This window comes from Empidonax traillii, unplaced genomic scaffold, assembly GCF_003031625.1.
Source record: "Empidonax traillii isolate 1590-97213 ecotype Southwest subspecies unplaced genomic scaffold, ASM303162v1 scaffold488:size1064334, whole genome shotgun sequence".
NCBI lineage: Eukaryota > Metazoa > Chordata > Aves > Passeriformes > Tyrannidae > Empidonax > Empidonax traillii.
The window spans coordinates 992,311-1,013,920 of record NW_020955681.1 but is presented as its reverse complement, the minus strand read 5'-3'; the positions used below and the strand labels follow the sequence as shown (position 1 = coordinate 1,013,920).

The following is a 21,610-nucleotide window of genomic DNA, read 5'->3' as shown; positions in this document are numbered from 1 at the left end:
CAGTTTGAAAGGAATCCCCCTGGGGCATAAATATACACCAGAAAAGGGGTTAATGAATCTCAAAATGCTGGAACTGTTAAGAGTACTGCCAAAGTTGCCCTTCATCTCAGCGCAGTAGTCCAGTGGCAAATTTACATCATATTTAGTTAACTGAAGCTGCTTAGTCAGTAAAGAGGTTCTGTGGGTGGGCTTATCACATGTGCTAATGAGTTTTGACCTGTATCATCCCTGAAGAGGGAAAGAGGTTTGGCTCTTTCCCAAGGATGCAACAACTGTTGAAAAATCTCTCCTTTATTCTTTGGCAAGTGAGGAAGCACTACAGCACATTGCATGATTTACAGGTGGGCCAAGCACTAAGTTATGGGAAGAATTCTGTACTTAATGGGCCACCACTGAGTGCCCCAGGTGCTGGGGGTTGGCTACTGAAAAGTTTATCAGCCTCTCCTGTCCAGGGCCTGCACACAACCAGATGACCTGAAGACCACTGGATTTACTGGTCCTTTGAATAGGGCATGTATGGTGAAGAAGAAAATAGGTTGAGACTTCCCTGTGTATAAATAGGTAAGATATATGTTTAACTTCATAACTCTGACTGGTGCTCTTAAGCAGCTCAAAAGTTCAAGCAATCTATTAAGTGACCAAGTCCAGCTGACTTGGGCACTTAAAATGAAGAACAATTTCTCTAGACACTTGTATAGACAGCAAAGAGAAAAATGTAATCCAAGAGGAAAATTCATCCCTTCTAAAATGTAAAAAGCCATCCTCTATTCTCTATTTTTTTATGGGCTGTGTTTGGAATCAGGACAAGCAGGCTTATAACCAGGGAACTCCTGCTAAGTGCCTGAAATCAAGGAGATGTCACATGGCAAGTGCCTGTGCAATGGCTGTCTGCTGTAATTTGTCAGGTCTGCTCAGCAAAATGATTTTTCTTGTTTATATTGTGCAGTCTGCTTTTTCTAATATGAATTTCATATTATTTTCTCCGTGACTTTCCCAAGGTAAGTAAATCCCTTAAGTCCTTTTAGATTGGCTGACTGTTAAGAGCCTTCCAGTTTAACAGACAGTACATCTGATGAAAATACTATTCCATCCTTCTTCCAGCCCATACTGAAGAGTTGCCACAACCACCCACACTCAAAGGGCCTAACTCTTTCAATAACCAGGTTCTGCATTTAGTCACTTCTGACTTTTGCCAAATTTTAACTGATCTGACTGAAATCTTCTATGGTAACTGCCTGGCCAGGCTAATTTTTTTTTTTTTTTTAAATTCATAGGAAAAAAATTTATATTTCTCAGAATATACTTCTATACCCTTGTTTTGTCTATATACCTTGCTTTTTTCCTACTGAGGGGAACAAAGAAGTCCAAATAATTCATTGAATAACTCTAATTGTCCATGAATTAGAGCAAGAAATGACATTTCACGGGGTATTGCTCTGGGTTTGGAGATGCATTCTGCTGTCCTCATGAAAACAAATGTAGATTTGGCAGAGCTATAAGCCTCTGACAGACTGTCACTTGGGCATGCTCAGTGGATGTGAGTTAGTGTTTGGCTGCCAGACACTGTACTTTGTATAAGAACTGGGAGAGCCTTCCCTGCCACCAGCCCTGTTCAGGGCTGCTGGGCATGGAGCAGAAGGCTACTTTCTGGAAGAGACTGCTTGTCCTGTTATGCCAGTGCTCAGGAGAGCTATTTGAGGACCAGCTACTTCAAATGCTGAGGACTGAGAAACACAGAAGTAAGAAGAAAGCCTGAACAGGAGCCACAGGGACAGAGAAGGGAAGAGGGCCAATACAGTACAGTAGGAGAGGAGGAGGATGGGAAGAGAAAGGTGTTGAAAAGCAATTTAGGAAGACCCTCTTCCTTCAAGCTTATGGGTCAACAGAAGATTTTTAAGTAAGAAATCCTTTGTACTGCAGGGTCCACCTCACAAATTTTAGTTTAATATTTTTCTTATTTATGTATATTATTATTACATTTAATTGGCATATTTCTTTCTTTGCCTTTCTGGAAATGTCAATACATTTGCATACCTGTCACCTTTTAATTGTGTCATCATGATGAGTCTTATCATTGTCAGTTATATTTATTGTTATATGCAGTGACTTTGGTTAGTTCTTGTGTACTCTTAATACCATACAGTGTTCTCCTGCTGAATTGCAATTTTAAGCCTCTAGGAAAAAGTAAGAGGTGGAAAACATCAAAATAAATCAATAGCAGAGAGGGGACAGGCAGTTTAAAACCAAACCAACACTCTAAACCTACCAGAGAAAAAGTGAAACAATGAGAACTAAGAAGGAATTGTTTGACACAAATGTGGTGCTCTGTCAACTTACTGCCCAGAGATGCAGTTAGAAAAGCAAAAGCTCAGCTCAAATTGAAATTGGCTCAAATTGGCCAGAGATGTAAAAAACTATAAGAAATGATTCTTCAGGTACATAGAAAGCAAGTGGAAACAGAAGGAAAATATTGGCCCACTGTTAAATGGGAGAGGTGAATTAGTCACCAACAATTCAGGAAAGGCAGAGGTTCTCGATGTTTCCTTTACCTCTGTCTTTATCAGCACTGTTGGGCCCAAGCCTTGGGAACAAAATTCCAGGTTGATGCAAACACAGACTGACCGTCAGTGATACAAGAATTAGCATGTGAAGTGTTACAAGAGCTTGACCCTGCAAATCAATGGGCCCTGACATAGTCCACCTGAGGGTGTTAGGAGCATCGGCTGATGCTGTTGCAAGGCTCTCTATAGTCTTTGGGAAGTTCTGGAGATCAGGGGATATCCCATAAGACTGGAAGATAATGACAACTCTATCTACAAGAAGGGCTTAAAGGAAGATATAGGAAATTACAGGCCCACCAGCCTTATTTCAGTCCCTGGGAAAGTTACAGAATGATCCCCTGGGGGCTATCACCAGTCAGGTGCAGCATGTGATTGGGAAAAACCAGCACAGATCCACCAAGGACCAACCATACTTGACAAACCCAATTGCTTTTTGAGACAAAGTAACCTGCTTAGTTGATGGGGGTCAAGCAGTGGACACTGTCTACCTGGATTTCTCCAAAGCTTTTGATATGGTTTCCCAAGGTCTCCTCCTAGAGAAACAGATGTGGTATGGCCTGAACAAGTGGTCTGTGCAGTGGATGGGGAACTGGCTGATAGGCTGCACGCAGAGGGTGGTGGTAAACGGCTCCTTTTCACACTGGCAGTGTGCCGCAAGTGGGGTCTCTCAGGGATCAACACTGGGCCCAATGCTGTTTAACGTCTTCATAAGTGATCCGGATGATGGGACCGAGTGTACCCTGATGAAGTTCACCAATGATACCAAACTGAGTGGGGAAGTGAACACTATGGAAGGAAAAGCCACCCTGCGGGAAGACCTGGATAGGCTGGAAGAGTGAGCTGAAAAGAACCTTATGAAATTCAACAAAGACAAGTGTAATGTCTTGCACCTGGGAAAACATAATCCAGCAGCGCAGCACAGGCTGGGATCTACCCGGCTGTGGAGCAGCTCTGTGGAAAGTGACCAGGAGGTCCTGGTGGACAACAAGATCAATTTGAGTGAGTGCTGTGCTGCTGCTGTGGCAAGGAACACCAACGGGATGCTGGGTTGCAACAACAAGGGCATCACCAGCAGAGACACAGAAGTCACTGTCCCACTCAGTGTTTATCAGGCCACACTTGGAACACTGTGTTCAGGTTAGGTTCGTGCTATGCAAAAAATATGTGAACAAGCTGGAGAGCCATCACTGACCTAATGCTAAGTATTTCTTATGTTTTTAAATTCTGAAGCTGAGAAATGCTGCTGTTAAGAGAGGATGTGACTTCATGCAAATACTGAAAGATCTACAACAATTTAGGAGCAAATTTGCAGCCACTAGCCTGTGTTTACAGATGAAAAGCATCTGGATTAAACAGCTACTGCCCCTTTGGCACTATGTGTGTGTATTGGGTCTGGCTGAGATGGAGTTCATTTCCCCATAAGAGCCCTCACAGTGCTGTGCTTTGCATTGGTAGCAAGAAAGGTGTTGATAACATACCAGTGTTTTTGCTACTGCTGAGCAGTGCTGGCACAGCATTAGCACTCTCTCTTAACATTTCCCATCCTATCAAGGGTGGCCAAGATCCTGGGAGGGGACACAACTAGGCCAGATGACCCAAACTAACCAAAGGGATATTAAGTATCATATGATGTCAGCTCAGATATAAAAGCTAAGGAAAGGAGGAAGAAGGGGGGGCATTTTTATTTACAATATTTGCCTTCTGAGCAACCACTATGTGTGCTGAAGCCTTGCTTCCCGGGAAGGGGCCAGACACCAGTTACTGATGAGAGTACAGGATAAACCTTGTTATATTCCTCTTTGCTTCTGCACGTGCAAATTTTCGCTTTTGCTTTAGTAAAACGCTTTATTTCACCATGAGTCGATTTCCATCTTCGTCCCTCTCCCCTGTCCGGCTGGGAAAGAGCGTGATAGATCAGCTTGGTGGGCACCTGGTGGCCAGCCAAGGTCAATTCATCACATTAACATCCACTCCAGATAAACCCTGGGATGAGATGCTGTTCTACGGACACAGATTCAAGCTGCAGCCCTGAGCATCAGGAGGTTTGACTGTAGGTGGTACTCGCAGACCTTCCCTTCAGGAGCTGAGATTTATAACAGAGGTTTTTGATACAGTATCTATTTCTAGCAAAGCATATTTCATGAGAAAAAGGATCTGCATATGGAAATCTACATCTCCACCCTTCTTCCCTAACATTTGTCAGCTCCCAAATGCTTTGGGAACTTAGAGGTCCCCTGAGGATTTGTGTGAGTGTTGGTGTCGGCCAACTTCCAGCAAGCAGCTGCAGAGGGCAGCTTCTGCCTTGAGTTTTTTGGGTTTGTTTTGTTGTTTTGGTTTTTTTTTTTACTCTTTTCCTCTTTTCCTAATCTGTCTGTTCCCAGGCTTAGCAATGCAGCTGTGCAACTCAGAGCTGTGGCCAACCTTCTGGATTGGATTTTTGGAGGAAACAACACTGGCAGTGCTCCTTCACCTCAGGACGTGCATGTGTGGCAATGACTGAACAGAATGAACAGCTTCCTGTGGGATTTCTGACAGCCTTACCATTAACTAAACCTTCCTAGGCACGAAGTGCATGCCTGTAGCAAGGGTCAGAGGTAAACATTTCCCATAACCACGTCACAATTTCTACATACATTCTTTCAGGAGGCAAAAGGCACTGGATGATGTCCACTGCTTCCTCCCAGCACATCTAGACATTTTGCAAACGCAGTGGCATACGCTTGCTGCTGAAATACAAGTCCACTTCTACAAACTTGTTTATGGATCTTGGAGTCCTACTGTCCTCAGCAAGGACACAGGTCCACTAAAAAAAATTATTCTTCTCCCCACTTTCATCTCAATTTAGCATTAGCTTGTAAATGGGGAATATACTTTTAATTTGATTACTTCTTGCATGTTACAGTTCTACTATCATATGTTTTTGTACTGGCTTTGGCTGGGACAGAGTTCATTTTCCTCAGAGCAGCTGGTATGAGGCTGCGTTTTGGATTTGTGCTGGAAACAGTGCAGATAATTCAGGGATGTTTTCCTTACTGATGAGGAGCGTTCATACAGAGTTGAGGCCTTTTCTACTTCTCACTCCACCAGTGAGAGAGTTGGGGGTGCACAAACTGGGAGCTGGGAAGGGACACATCTGGGACAGCTGATCCCATCTGACTCATGGGATATCCCAGACCATATGGTGTCATGCTCAGCATATAAAGCTAGGGGAAGAAGAAGGAAGAAGAAGGAATGGGGTGACATTAGGAGTGATGGCATTTGTCTTCCCAAATCACTGTTATGCATGATGGAGTCCTGCTTTCCTAGGCATGGCTGAGCACGCTTAGCTTTGCTTTTGAGTGTGGCTTTTGCTTTACCTATTAATCTCAACCCATGAGTTTTCCTCACTTTCACCCTTCAGATTCTCTCCCCATCCTGCTGGAAGAGAGCAAGAAACTGTGTGGGGCTGAGGTCCCTTCTGGGGTTAAACATAACAGTTTTCTACAGTAAAGGGAATTTAAAAGCAACATTACTGTGTTTGAAATGGGTGAACAAGGATGTAAATAGAAATGGGCAGGAGATAGGAGTAAGAACATTGGTTTAGACCTGAAAAGGCATTTCTGCATGTAATTTTCACTGAAGTCAGCACAAGCACATTTCCTCTTCTGTGCAAAGGAGCGGGGTTGTTAAATCCAAGTATATTCTGACAAAGTCCCCACTGATCACAGTACTAAAAATTATGCCATCCAGAAAAATCTTCTTAAATCAAGTATGAGGATGTAAGGGCCTGTTCAAGAACCAAGCTACAGTATAATAAGCAATTTACATTTCATTATAACCTATTTAATTTACCTATCTACTGACTCCATGCTTACATGCCTTCCAATTCATTTTTCTATTGCTGATAGATCACCTAATTTCACACTGGCCTCTCTTGCTAGCAGAGGCTCCTTTCTGAAGCATAGCACTTTTAATCCTCCCGATAACCCCTCTGTTGCCATTCCCTCCTAATGCAAAATACTTGACAAAATAAAAATATTCATAGGAATTTCTGCAAACAGGTAAGCAAATGTTAAAATACAGAAACCTTTGTTGATGCCTTTGTTCACAGGGTAGGATTCAAAATTTACTGAAATTTATGACTTTTTCCATTGGCTACTTATTTTTGCTTCAGAAGCATGAATGTAAGAATACACATATATTTAAATTCCAGACTTCATGATACCAATTGGAGCGGGTTTTTACTGATTTACCAACTCTTTTGGATCATTTCCAGGGTCCACTGATATGAGTGGAATGAGACCATGTGTACGATGTCAACAGCAGCTCTAAGAAATCTTTACCTCCAAAACATTTCTCCTAATATATATTTAATTCATTCAACAGTTGGCATAATTTTCACAAGCCAGTCAGCTATTCATTTCCAGAGTATTACAGCTGCTTGGGTAATAGCATACTAACAGCTGTCTACAAATGGCAAAATATAAAAATCTCAAAGAACACATAAAGAACAACTACACATGCAATTAATATATATATGCTTAGATAAGTCTGCTGATAGAAAAATATTTGCAGCGGGAAAGAAAAATCATCTATTAGGAGAGCAGCAAGCTGTACTGGAAAAAATGCAGACATTAACTACTCTTGCTTGAGGAGCTTTTACTGACTCAGTTAATGGCTTTCTCCCCACACATGCTGACCACAACTCTACCTGCAAAAGACTGTCGATAAGCCTGGCCTCACTGTGTAACTGGCATAGCATTGCTTCCACTCACAAGGTGAGAATTTGAGATTTACAGCCATAGCTGTAGAGTAAAATGTTGTTAGAGGTAGAAGATGAGATCACAGCCTGTTAAAATGGATACACTAAAAGTGAGAGGATATTTCATCCTTATGCAAGAAAATGTATGGTCTGTAATTTAGGTAGGAGCTCCAGATTCAAATGTGTGTATGGGAACTATGTGTCCAAGATGGAATGGAGCTCTGGGGCCCATTCATTTAACAAGACTAGCACCCTTTCAGATCCCTGTGAGGCACATTCAGCTCTCAGCTGTCCTGATCAAAGAACAGTGTCTCACAAATCTTCAGTCCCGCTGGCCAACCCAGTATTGCCATATTGCATGCCCTAAGTACACCTGAAATGGCATAAAGTACCTAACTGTAGGCAGGGGAAATCCACTCCCTGTTGACACACTCAATGACATTTCAGGTACAACTCTTATTAAACGCAGGTGTCTACTTCACTGAGTGAAGTGAACAGCTCTCCAGGATCCACTGATGCCACCAACTGGAAGAGGAAGGAGTAAATGCATCCTACATCACCTACAGGCAGATTCCTAAAGTAGGTGAATTGTTCTGAAGTTCAATCCTACATGCAGACTTTGATTCAGCTGTCCATATAGAGGCATGAAATGCCATTTGAGAAGATATACCACTAAGGCTGATAAATATTACTCTGGATCCACCTTTCTGAGCAGCAACTGGAGGCCATGTAAATTACCCTAAGGCATCTAAAATTGCTCCATGCTCTTTTCTTTGTGTGATAAAATGAACCAAGCATTTTTAACAGCATCACAAGAATTCTCCAATAATTAATACTTTAAAAATAATATGTTTTGTTATTAATATTGTATTGCTTATGGAAGCTTCAAGAAGTTGTTAAATTCACTCACAACTTAGAATATTGTCCCTTTGTTACATCAAGACAGTTAAGTAGGATCAGTTTATTTCCATCAGTCTTTTTAAACAACCTTTCATTTTGTGGTGCCCTCGTCTAACAATGGACCTTTTTGCCCAAAACCTAGTCTTATACAGTAAGTCTTTTACATGTCTCAGTTTCTACTTAAGATACACATGGCTGCTGTGTAGCTAAATGTCAGAGTTAGGTTTCTCCATTGCAAAGAAACAAACAAACAAAAATTAAATGTCATTCTAGGTTTTTTTTTTCATAAAAACACTCCTTTAAAAAAATCTCTAGCACAATTTGCCCTTTAAATTGTTATATTTAGTATCAATACGTTTCTTTTAGAAGTTATTATTATTGCTGCAAAACTTTTCTCCTTGAAAATGTAAATACTATGTATACTATGTGTATACTCCTTGCAAGCAATCTCCCAGTAATTATACTGTCCCTTTCAATGAAAGGTAAAATAATCTCGAAATTTTAATGACAGATCTGTGTGAGTTAAATAAATGTTACATCATTATGAAGAAAGCTAAACTGAAATATGAACACTGATAGTGATATTTTATTGAAAATTGGAAACTTAAATCCCCATGTGGTATCTGCACAAATAGTCAGGGGGTTTGTATCTGCTACTTCCTAAAGCCTGTGGGAGCCACAGGCTGTGTAATACATTTGACCGCTCAGGTAGCACCTTAGGTCATGGACCAGAATCCCCTGTATATACCTTCATGGTTAAGTACATAAAAATACTGAGTAGAAAAACAGCTCTGAGCCTAAACAATAAATAGAAATTATGTGCACAAAGTCTGGAGGGTTGAAATTAATGCTAAGGTTTCTGAGTGAAGTTATAAAGGATTGTCAAAGAAAGAATCAAAGGAAATAAGGCAAAAGAATGAAGAAGAAGTACACTTTTCAGCTCCCTATCTAGAACTAACTACAAAACAAGATCAAGTTGGTTTAGCTAACTATAAGGTACAGAAGTTCAACTGAGTTCTGCCTGCAGAGAGTGATAAATTAGGGACATCGGTTTGACATGTTTGAAGTAATTAGTGATTATATAATAAGAAATTTGCTCTAACATTATAGTCATGTTCAGGCTGAGCTTACCACCTAGAGCTCCAAGAATATCCTGATTCCTCATAATCTCAAATCTTAAATGGCAGCAAGTTTGATCCCTAATAGACTGGCTGCTTTCCCTTCCTTTTAAAAGCTATGAAAAATGTCATCACTGAATTTCTCTTATTTTTGTTAAGTTTATGAAAAATTTGGCCTTGTATTTATTTAGTCAAATATTTGTATCCCATTAGTTTTCAATAATGTTTGTATTCACTTATTGTTTTAAAAAAAACCCATTTTCATTACCAAATGAATAAAAGTACTTTGTTTTTATGGCACTTGTTTCTTAAATTCTTCAGTTCTATGCCCTGATGTTTGAGAACCAAGAATGTGTTTGACACCTCTGAAAATCAGGGGGATTCTGAGATATATTATAAAGTCTGTCTCAAAGCAATTTGTCCAGAATTATTCAATAAAGCAATAGGAGATTTACAGTTACTGTCATGCATGGTTTTCCCCCTAAAATTTGCTGTGTATTATAAATTCAAATTCAGATCTCTATCTGCAGGGGCTTGCACAAAAAACCCAGTGTGTCTGGATTTCCAGTTACCTACCAATACATGTAAGCAGACTATTTTTCACAGTAATAATGAAATTTAAAAGGGACAGAGAAATGCCATGACAAAAAGCTGTGTTTCACATCTTGCTAATCTGATTTAAACAATAAGCATAGGTGAAAAATATAAGTCACAGTTACTCACCTGCGATGAGTAAGAAAACTACCACTGACATGTCCCGAGCCATCACATCCTGGTGTTGGACATGACATTCCTTCCGTCTTCACTGACTTCCAAGAGAACTGTGAGCCATTTAGGTACCCATCCTTTTGCCTTTTGGCAGCTAGAGGACACCCTGACGCACTGCGATGGGACGCGTATTTTCCAGTTATATGACCCTGACCATCACAACCAGGAACTGGACATCTGGATAGCAAAGAGACGAGATAAACTTTATTGTCTTGCCATTGTGTACCTGGTAGCCTCTACAACAAAGTGAAAATAAACCCGACATGAAAAGAATAATCCTCCACTGTAATTGCAAAATTAGTCAAGATACCCTGTAGTAGTTAAAATTACAAGCAGAACTTTACCAATTTGAAATAAAAAATGTTCTTTGATAAATTCTAAGAAGGCTAGCCAGTAGATGCAGTCATAGCTGTTGGTATTATGCAACTGCAAAAAAAGGACTGAGATATATATTTGAATTACACTAAATATCACAGTGGAATTGAAATGTTGGATACCAAACTCTGCTCAGTAGAGAAATTGCCCAAAAAACCCTTTAAAATCCTACTTAGAATCATCCTTGGTACATTTTATTCATACGTATGGAACCCATACATATGGTTTTCCAATCAAGGGAGACTTGTCTGAAGTCATGAAAATGTCAGGTATACACAGTTATTTATGAAGTGATCAGAGCACCTCATCAGAAATGCTGAGCACCTTTAATCACTCTCTGAATAGGAGTGATTATATCAAACTATGTGCTACAGCCTAGAGAGATCAATGAAGGTGGTTCTGTATTCATTTGATGGTTTTCCTTACTTGGGAATCCCCCATACATTTGCTCTGTATACTGCTAAAAAACAAATAACCAGGGTTAGAAGGGACAGGTTAGAATCTTCAAAGTGAAACGTTAAAAGAAAATTATGAGGTTTTTTTTCAGTATGTTGCTACTTAACTCGTCTAAACAAGGCAGTTACTTCACTCCTTGTCCTACGCTAAAATACTGCTGCAACTCTCCACTGAGGGTCCAGTCCTGCATGGGATAAGCAGTCACTAAATCCACCAAGTTCAGTGGGCACTGATATCAGAGCACCTTGCAAGAAGAAACTAAGACCTACAGGTAGGCATTTGTTTCTCTTGCAAACTGCATAAACAGTGAGATCCGTTGCAGCAGTCTCATATAGAAAATTGTCTGTTCCCACAACTACTTTATTTAGCACGTATGGTTTGTCTCTAGTATGCAAACATGTTTAAGAGGCTTTTAGGAGATAAAGATCTAAGTAATATTTTATTTTCATGTGATAATGAAGAAGATTGTATCCCTGGCTAATACGGTATCCTTTGCTGAATATATCAGCACAGATCCCACATTTGCTCATAGAAATCTATGTGGTGATCTGCTCTTGGATGACTATCACACAACAACATTTTTGCCTTAATAAAAACCTGAAGATGTATATGGCCTTATGAAACACAACAAGACCCTTTGGCAGTATTTGTTCTCACCTAATTGGCTCTTGGTCTTCTTTGTCTTCCTTGCTTTGTGCTATCCTGATTCCACTTTTCTTTGCTCGTGGACAGCCTGAAAGACTGTGTGAAAGAAAACATTTTAGAATGCAATTTCTCATTCATGGGTGCACTTTACCAGGAATACACTTTCTGAGAAACTGGCAAAATATGCAATTCTGTCCAGTTTTCCAAAATCAAAGCTCAAGTGGGTTGAACACGGAGAGCTGCAGCAGCCACCACAAGGGGGAATCTGTGCATCTGGGTTTGTGATGCTGGACAGGACTGCCTCACTGTGCACCACACACACAGGCAGTCCCTGAGGAGCCGGGGAAAGCAGCTTTTAAACTCTCTGCCTAACAATCCTTCCAGCTGACTCAGCAGTGGCATCTTTAAGAGAAATAGAAGCCAGTGTTTCAGGGCTGTGGGACATGATGTCCTCTATGGCTGAGAGTGATGGAAGAATAAAAAAAAAACAGGAATATCTCTTTGCAGGACTAAAGATTTCTCTTGAAAACACATTGGAAACACTATCAAAGTTCTCAAACATCACATAACAATCCTATAGAATGGTTGAATAAAAACATGGCAGAGCTCAGAGCTTTCAGTGTTTTCCCAAAAAGGTTTTCCAGTGCTCAGAATCACACAGACAAAAAAGATCTGATACATGTTATTTGGTATAAGTTATATGTTAGGCTAATCAATCTTACATTTAACAAGACACTGCGAATGTACTTTTTAACTTCACAAGCTCAGCTTTCCTTTGCATATGAAGAACTCCTTATAGAAACCATTTAGTAGACTTGACAATGACTTTAACAGATATTTTAAGATTTTTTTTAACTAGCCAATATCTGAGGATACAAATATGTCTACAAACAATAAAATCATGCTTTGTCCACTACTGAAATGTTATTTCCATCGTAACTAGCAACATTAAAAAAAGAAATCCATTAGTAGAACACCTTCAAAGTTGACATGAGAGACCAAGAAGTGTCATCAAAGAAAAATTTCCATGGAGAAAGAAACAAAATAGAAGATTAAATTTTTTGTTTTAGCATCACAAAAGGTACTTCAGTGTTGCGAAGCAGGTCCTGTTTTCAAGAACAAGAGACAGAAACAGTGGTAGCAAATTTTTCAGTTATTTTGTCTTGTCAAAACCAGTGAGGACTGAGAAGAAGAAGCAGAGAAAAAGGTGATGCAATTGCAAACAGAATTCAGTGTTAGTAAGTGGAAAATAGAGAAAACCAGAGTTTAATGCTTCAAAGTCATAAATAAGTCAATTGAAGAAAGGGAGGAATGCTGGCACAAGATATTGGACATAGTGTATTACCTAGAAACTTTTAGTGAGATGGCATAGTTACTACATCTATAATGGTAAACAGAAGGGACCTAGAATTGTTGCTTTGACCCAAGACCAGCAAGCTCACCTTTGTACAGCTAAGCTCTCTATCTCTGTAAAGCAGGACAGCTACATCCATATTGCTTGTAGAGAATGATCTGGACCCACGTTGAGCCCCAAATCATATCTCAGAATTGCCTGGGAGAGTTTCAGTGGCACAGGGTCAATACTGTGCCAGGGGTCCTGTCAGCAATTTAATACTGTAGGCATCTGTGCTCTGATGAATGGACCCATGCTCACATCCCATTTCACTTCTAGTTTAGATGTAGCCAACCATGTCCCTTTTTAAAGCAAACTTCTCTTTATTCCAGCTTGCACAGTGGGCACCAAAGTATCATAGTTCCCTCCGTACAAACTAAACCTCAGAAAGTCTGTGCCAATTAAGAACAGTTTTCTTCAAAAATAATAGTATTATCTGTAAGAAGACAGAGGCAGGAGGAAGAGAGTCTGAGAGATTCAGAATAAGAGAAAGTCAGCTCTGGGGCAAGGGAACAGTTCAGAGACAGGTTGGTTCACTGCCCCTCATACAACCTGGACTGCAGAGTGAAGGGACAGGAGTTAAAGATACCCCTAGTTTATCTCTGAGACTAGTTGTACCTACTATGTGAGAACAATCAGGATTTGCATCTGAAAACTAAACGGTTAATAGAAATTCCTCAGAAAGCAATACTTACAGATGGGTATGCTTGTGTATGATGACATTTCCATAAAAAATCTGAACAAAGCATTTCTGCCTTGACTAATGATTTAAAGCTTTCTACGTGTTACATCAATTTAATTATCACCTACTTATTGGTATTTTGGTGCATCATCTCTCTGTAATAGATCTTTCTACTCTGGCACTATGATTTATTAGAAAATTCTAAGACCTTTCAGGTCCTCTAAACAGACATTTCCAATAGACAGCTTCTGAGGCTATGATTAATTAATTTTTCGTCTGACAGTGGATTCACTAAGAAAACATATGTCTAGGATCAGCCTTTGCTTTAACTTTTTTATCCTATAATAACCAAAAGCTATTACAAGGTAAGCATATTACTTCATTTTTCTATCAGTTTAATTCCTCATATATGAAGATAAAAGACAACAAGGGAAATTCAACACCAGCACATGCTGATACACCTTCTGGCATAGATTGAATGGGTGCAGAGTTAGGGCAGAGTTAAATCTGCCTCCATGTGTGCTTGCTGTTGAGCAGCCATTTTAAATACAGCTGATACCCAGGCATCTCAGCAGCCATTTAGAAGAGAAGTCTGTCATTCTTTCCCTTCTGAAACTGAGAGGGTTGTAACTGATTGTATCAAATACAAACAAAATACTAATTCAGATGTAAGCAGAGCTAAATGCTAATTCTCAGTGTGGCAGTTAGAAAGCTCATCTGAGAACGTGCTATGGGGTCCTTCCTAATCAGCAGGTCCAGATTTAGGCCACTCGTTTATGCCCTCGTTTATTGCCAGCCTCACCACCTCAGAAATGACCTTGACAAATATCATGACCTGAACAGTGTAAGGCTGGGTCTGTGCAAATGCGACACTGAGGTCTCCCGAGGACACTGATGGTTTTAAGCAAAGAAGACATTACGTCTCCAGTGTCAATGCTCCTGTGCCCGCAGGCAGCTGAAGACCTGGGGCTGCCAGAGGCCTTTTTGGAAGAGAAATTAAGAGTTATGTGGTCAATATAGATTTGGTGGCATTTCAAAAGGTTGAATGTGTTAAATCCCAATTGACTGGAAAAATTCCAGATCCTTTGGTTTTGCAGAATTACTTTTTATATCTTTATGTATACCTGAGTATACTGTAGAATCAAATAAAAACCTCATCTGCAAAAATGCAAGACTGTAAGGATTTACAGACAGAAGTAGGTAACACCACTCAGGTCAGAATCTGGTCCTACAGTGGCCAGGAGACCACTTTTTAAACCATTTCCTTGACCACCATGCTCAAGGAAGGGGTTTAAAAAATGTCGACATTCAGTGATTCTCCCCTGTCAACCTTGACAGCTTTTAGGTTTCTTGTTAGTAACGCTTTTCATTTGCATCTTCACTCTCCTGTCTGTTTCTCGTTTAAGAGATAATCAAACACATAAACAAAAACTTCCTGAAACAGCAAAGTTGGGGCAGAGCTGCACCAAGCATAATGCTGGAAGAGTGTGAGCTGATAAATCCACATGTAGTTAAATGTAGTTCTAAATGTGACCTTAAATCCCTTTGAAAATGTGATTTAATTTCCTATATCATGTCAGTGCTTTTAAAATGCTTATATCTTCCCTTTTATAATATTATTTGTATTTTTGGAGTTTAACACTGCATTACTGAAATTGATATTGTGATCTTTCATTTTTACAGCAGGTAAAGGTATGGCACATTCCCAATCTCTGTTATTTATGTTTTGACTTTGAACTGTCCGTTGCTTTTACTGGGAATACATTTAAACTGGGACTTTGTATACTGACTAGTTATAGTCAATTTTAAACTACAGGGACTTGGTGAAGCAAGCAAATATCCAGACTTAACAGTAATAGTCTGCATGGAAGTAAAGAGCCTTTAATGACAAAAGAGAGGTGGAATACACTATTATTCTTTGATTAAACAGTAGATAGATATTTACAAGATACAGTGCAGCTCTTCTCTACTGATTTACACTTCTCAGATAGCCAAAGGCGAATTGCTAATTACACACCATTTGTACCATTACCTCTACAGTGGTATCGCCATAAATGATCAATACCCTAATTAGTAAATGGGAAGCTTTCTTTGGCCCTCAGTAAGGATCACAGTTACAGTTCAGGTAGTTAAGGTAACAGCTTTCATCCATAAATTTCTCTTTCCATTCTTCTGTCTTGGCAATGTGTTGCAATTTAAGAACAAGCCAAGCTTTATGCTGAAATGTACTAACAAGATGAAAGAGATACTTTTCCCCTCTGATTAAAACTGGTAAGACTTCATTCAGTTGGGAGAAGAGATAAAGAAGAGGGTCAAATTTTGCATTTCAAGGAATATGGAGGAACTGTGGAAGAGACCGACAGGAACAATCATGAAATATAATTTGTGGGGAAAAGATGCAGGAATAGGATTTGAATCCAGACTGTGAAGAGAAGAGTTAAGTCATTCAGAATGTAAAGCAACAGAAACTTAAGAATGCTGAATTTCTTCCTTGGGCTAACAGAGATGGTAGAAGAACTGAATTTATTTTGTATGAAGATTTTGCTCGATACTAGCAAAAATCTTCCTACCTAGTTGAGTTGTGAGCCATGCGGAAGCTGAGAAATATTATCCATTGGTGATGAATTATACCAATGCATGTCTAAGTGCAGCACTCAATCCTACCTCAGTATTCAGAGAGGGAAGTGAGGTCAGTTGAGGTCCCTTCTAGCCCTTCAGTTACTTGGTTTAAATAACAAAACCTTCTCTTTACATACCTTCGATGTGAAGCATAATTTCCAGTAATATGCCCAGAGCCATCACACCCAGGGGTGGGACACCTACAATAATAATGGAAGAGATACAGTTACTGACAGGAAAGATACAACTGACCATTATAAAATATCCATTGGCTCAGTCCTTGTTTCCTCAGGTGCCAGCCCTGGGAACCTCTAACCATTGCTAAACCTGAGCTTAATTCCACACGAGGGACAAACACATTTTTTCATTCACAAAATGTTTTGTTTGCTACTCTTCAGCTGCCTACTTAAATGCTTTCTGGATATCTCAAGTACTGGCAGATCAGTGGAGATTTCCAGCAGCAGCCCACCATCCCTACACCACCAGGAATGAGTAGGGTTGACAGCAAATGGAATACCCCCATGGTGTATCCTTAGGTAATGGTTAACATTGCAGTGAGTCATTTTGTTTTCCACTGGAGCTATTGCTCTAATCTCCTTGCACAGTGTCATGGGGTAACGCCATGGAGAGAACCCTTCGCTCCCCATGAAGTGAAGGAAATGCCTAAGAAAATGGAAATATATAGACAAATGCTGGCCTCTTGCAGAGAAATGGTAACCCTCTCAAACACCAACCAGACAGAGAAGTCACTGAGGGTACAGCCTTCAGTGGAATTTCTTAAAGTAGAATGACATTAGAGTAATCAAAGAAAATGGATATTTTTTTCTACATTGCAAAGATGATTGCAATCATCACAGAAAAAGCTACATTATAATGCTAAGTAAAATCATTAGCTGATATTTGAGCTGCTACACTAAATCACAGAAAAGACAAAAAAAGAATAATTTATATTCATTTTACTGAACAGACAAATGCTACAAGAATTCCAAAAAGTCACTTTTCTTGAGCCTGAGTTTTGAATTTTAGCCGTGTTTTTTAAAGCTTCATTTGAAGAAATCATTCAAATTCAGAAAAGCTTGCACACAAATTCAGATGTTGCATTCTGAAACATCAGATTTCCATTACATTGAATTTTTCCACTATTTGAATCCAGAGTTCATTCAGACTTTGGCTTTCACCTTTCAGTTACATGTATGCTTTTGTATGCTTTCCTCAAAGTTGGTCCATACTGGTAAACTTTCATTTCACAAAGGTTTCTGAAGAGACTTGAACATTTCTTAAAATCAGGAATTAAGTAATCCAGAATTCAGTGCAGTGGGGTTGTCACATTCCATTAAGCTGAATTTTAGCTCTTTTAAACTAGTAAACATTATGTACTTTGAGGAGCTTAGCAGGGCCAAACTTCAAACATGATTTATGCTGCCTTGAAAGACATAAATTTAAATGGAATGTATTAAATGGAATTCTCATATGATCTTCATCTGGATCAGTTCAGTTATTCTACAGAGAACATTAAAATATGGTAGCAATTCCAGGATGTGAGCTGGTAAAACTTCTGGGGTTCACTATATCACTGAAGTTTCCCTTCTATATAACAGTCTGTGCACTTTGGACAAGTCTAAACAGCATCCTTAATGACAATTCTCCTGCTCTTGTTTTCTGTCTTTGCACACGACCAAATATATGACCATGATCTTCAATAGAAGGTGTATTACTGTGGTTCTTAATATCTTGAAGACCAACATAGAGGTTGATATCACACATCAATCTGTCTGCTTATAGAAAGATAAGCCTCATAATTTCTGCAAAGATTCTTCTGATACAAATTAGGTAAAAATATGACCCTTGATAAAGGAGTCATAGCTCAGTCCATATGGCTTTCACACTTTATTCTTTGCTGTGGTTGCACATGGCTAGCATAAATTTTGGCTATTCCTTTAAATTAAACATTAATGGTCAGGGCATCTTACACGGAAGGTCTTATAATTTAAATACTCAGTCTCTAAATACATAGATGTTCTCATTGTTTATTTTCATTTTTAGGCAAATGTTTTGAGATCTATGGAGAAACAATCTCTTGTTTCATTTGTTCTTTTGATGCTAGGTAGCTTCAATGGTCTGCCTGTTTCCTAGTTCCATCAAGGCTAGCTGCGTCTCTGAAGAGCCTGACTGAAACTTCTAAGATGTTGAATCAAAAGATATAGGAATAAAAATTAATTAAAGGACTTGACTGAACTTTGGCTCTAAACGTCCATGGCATTTAAATGAATAAAGGAGAATCAGGAGCCATGGGACTGTTCCTCTGCAGTCTGTCTGGGGTACTACAAGGAGTCCTTCTTTATGAAACCATAACCTGAAGTGACCATTTTCCTCTCCAGACTTTTCCACCTTTCTGAGAATAAGCTATTAGCAAAACTGAACAATATTTTTTCTCATCTTTTCCAAGATATCTGTTACAGGCAGCATAATTAATAGTGTCTTAACAAACAGGATTTATAAGATGCACAGTATGTCCCCTCAACAAGTCTTAAAATAAGACCACTACACTTCAAGCATTTGGAAAGTCTTACACAATTTAAAAACTAGCTTATTTCTATGTCATTTAAAAATTAAGCAACTGAAGTAAAGAAGAAATTATCCAGCTGTAAGTTTAATTAGGTGTCTTCACAAAGTGCTCTGCACAGTCCACATCAGTTTAAAATCATACTGTTGATTAAAGCAGAAGAGATCTTTATGTAGGCAAGAATTTCAGAAAGACCTTTCAGATTTTGATTTTGACACTGTAATATTTGTTTTCAAATCTCATAAGCTTGTCTTTACCTAAATGTAACAGATGAAATGACAGTTTAATGCAGTGGTAAGAACATTTTAAAACTCTGTTACATTTATATTTCTTGCTGTTTCCATTCTATGAGAAGTGCTTCTAACACTGTGAAACTTAGGATGCAGATATGCAGCAGTCTGTTTCAACTATGAAGTTATTACAGTACTTATTTGCTATCCTAAGCAGAATAGATAAGGAGACAAGCACAAGTCCTTGTGTTATTGGAATTGGGAATCTGTACTTTCAGAACGTCTGACTTTATGTAGGACTTGCATATACCTTATTACTTTACTATCAACTACCACATAAACATATTTGACTCATATCTACCTGCAACAATGCCAGAAAGATGTATGTATGGGCGCTTGTAAGAGGCAGGTGATGTGAAACCCTTTGAAAATGAGCATCAGAGTATGTGGAAAAAGAGATATACAGTTTTTCTCACTCACTCAAAGTAAATGTTATTTGGCAGGATCAGAAACTTATCTGTAGATTCTACATAATAGCTTATTGCAGCAAAGAAGGAAATACTTAGTACTATAACAAGGGAGGTGACAAAAGAAACTGACCCTGTGAAGAGTGAAGTTCAGGACACAAAACACTAACAACTTGACCACAAGTTCAGGGCATCCACTAAAAGAAAGACCTTGTCAGTGAAGGGGAATGCAGTTAGCACTACCTTGATGTCCCATTCATTTCACAGACCACCCCAGAGAAGTATTTTTGGGAACATAAGCATAAGCAGAAAGCAGGACAGGTAGCAGAACAGCAACAGCTGTCGCAGCTGGGTTCAGTATTGGGCTTAGATTCAACAGCAGGAGTGCAAAAAAGGTGAAATTCAAACTGAGAAAAATACACTTAAGCCCTACTACTGATTCTTCAACACGGAAAAGACTGAAGGTGTGCATCAATTAAAACAGACTTCTGGCAGCTTGAAGAACTCAGGGAGGTTCTTGGGACTAGGGAGGAAATGAATGCAATGCCCAAATGGGCTCTGGGAGGATTTTTTCAAATGCCAGTGGTTAAAAGCCTTGTTGAAACCTCAGCTCACAAAACCCTCCAGCTCTCATCAGCATGGTGCACTACGAATATGGCCCATATTTAAACCTATATTCCTAGGCTTTTATCTAGGTCTACAGGAGTGAGATAAGCTTACATATAGCTTACATATTTAGATTTATAGCTCAACTAGCATAAGAGCAGATAGGATTTTACACAAAGGTGGAAAGACAGAACTGTGGTAGTTTTGTCCTTATTATCGTGTATGACTATGGTTAACTTACTTTTGCAAATTATTTTAACACATAAATTACCTCTAAAATATACCAATAAATCAAAGATATAGAAAGTGCTTTGACATTTTATTTTTGTGCTGAGGATATCTGCTCCCACAGAAAAGAATGAAACCATTAATTTCTCTCACACTGGCCAATTTTAATGAGTTCCTAAAAAATACTTCTCATGACCTGTCATTAGTAAGATGGTGTATCAGCACTAAAGACTAATGTTACCTTTATTGTTTAGTTTACAATACTTAGTACCTACTACTGCTTCCAGTCTTTCCTTGAGAAATAAGTGAACACACGTATCAATAATATAGTCTACCAGAGAGAATATTCTATCAATTACTAATTAAATATTTAAAAGATGTAGATAGCAACCCAATAGAAAAATCTTATTGAATTGAATAGGGCAATAAACCAGGACATTATGCAAAAATTCAGAATGGTTCTTCAGAATATTCCAGATGCAAAAGAACTGGGATTTAATAGAAAATTATCTTTCCCATAGTTTTATTTTGACCATTCTGTCCATGGTGCTGTCCACACCTCTCTGTAGTAGAGGTGTGATTTTCTGTTGAGGGATCAGAAAGGCTAGAGAAATATAATTGTTTCCTCTGGGATTTTTTTCATAGCAGAATGTAGAATTTTTTATTGTCTGGTGATTTCCATCTACTTGAGATTCTGTTTTATTTGACTGAATCACCAGGAATGGAATTCATAGGTTGGGAGGCTGGAAGATAGACACAATAATACTTGCATTTCTATCCTCCATCTGAAGATCTAAGTGTATTTTACAAACACTAAGGGATAAAATCTCACAAAACTCCTTTTAAAATGGAAGAATTTGGCAGAGGAAAATTTGGGCATAAAGAGGCTAAATGACTTTACACAAAAGAAGAAAACAGCCTAGAAGTACAGATTCTTATTCACTGCTCTGTTTGCAGCTATAAAGCCATATGTCTTCTGATACTACACGTACATTCATAAACCAAATATTGTGTTGGTTTTTTTTTTATCTAGTGAGGTAGTTCTGAAACAAAAGGTTACAGAAGTAAAAATGTAAAGATATTGCAGTTCCCTGAATTGAATATGTGAGAAAGGAGGACAAAAGGGGAGAGGACAAGAAAGGGAAGGGATGAGAAGATGCTTTGTCAAATTAAATTTTCTGTAAGGCATAGTAAGTTTATTGTTTGTCTATCCCTCTGTGAATTTGAGGGCTTGTCAAAAAAAACAGGCTTGCAGTTC

At 38.9% G+C, this 21,610-nt stretch overlaps 1 protein-coding gene across 21 annotated transcripts in view; it reads right to left on the bottom strand.

Moving 5' to 3' along the window:
- The window catches only part of MYT1L (myelin transcription factor 1 like), a 301,410-nt gene that overhangs the window by 12,063 nt on the left and 267,737 nt on the right, over nt 1-21,610 (bottom strand). For all 21 annotated transcript variants that reach the window (XM_027896219.1, XM_027896220.1, XM_027896218.1 and 18 more), the window contains 3 exons: nt 16,396-16,458; nt 11,577-11,660; nt 10,044-10,265 (listed from right to left, as the gene is read on the bottom strand). In XM_027896219.1, coding sequence (XP_027752020.1) covers nt 10,044-10,265; nt 11,577-11,660; nt 16,396-16,458 — 369 coding nt within the window. The remainder of the gene's footprint in view (nt 1-10,043; nt 10,266-11,576; nt 11,661-16,395; nt 16,459-21,610) is intronic.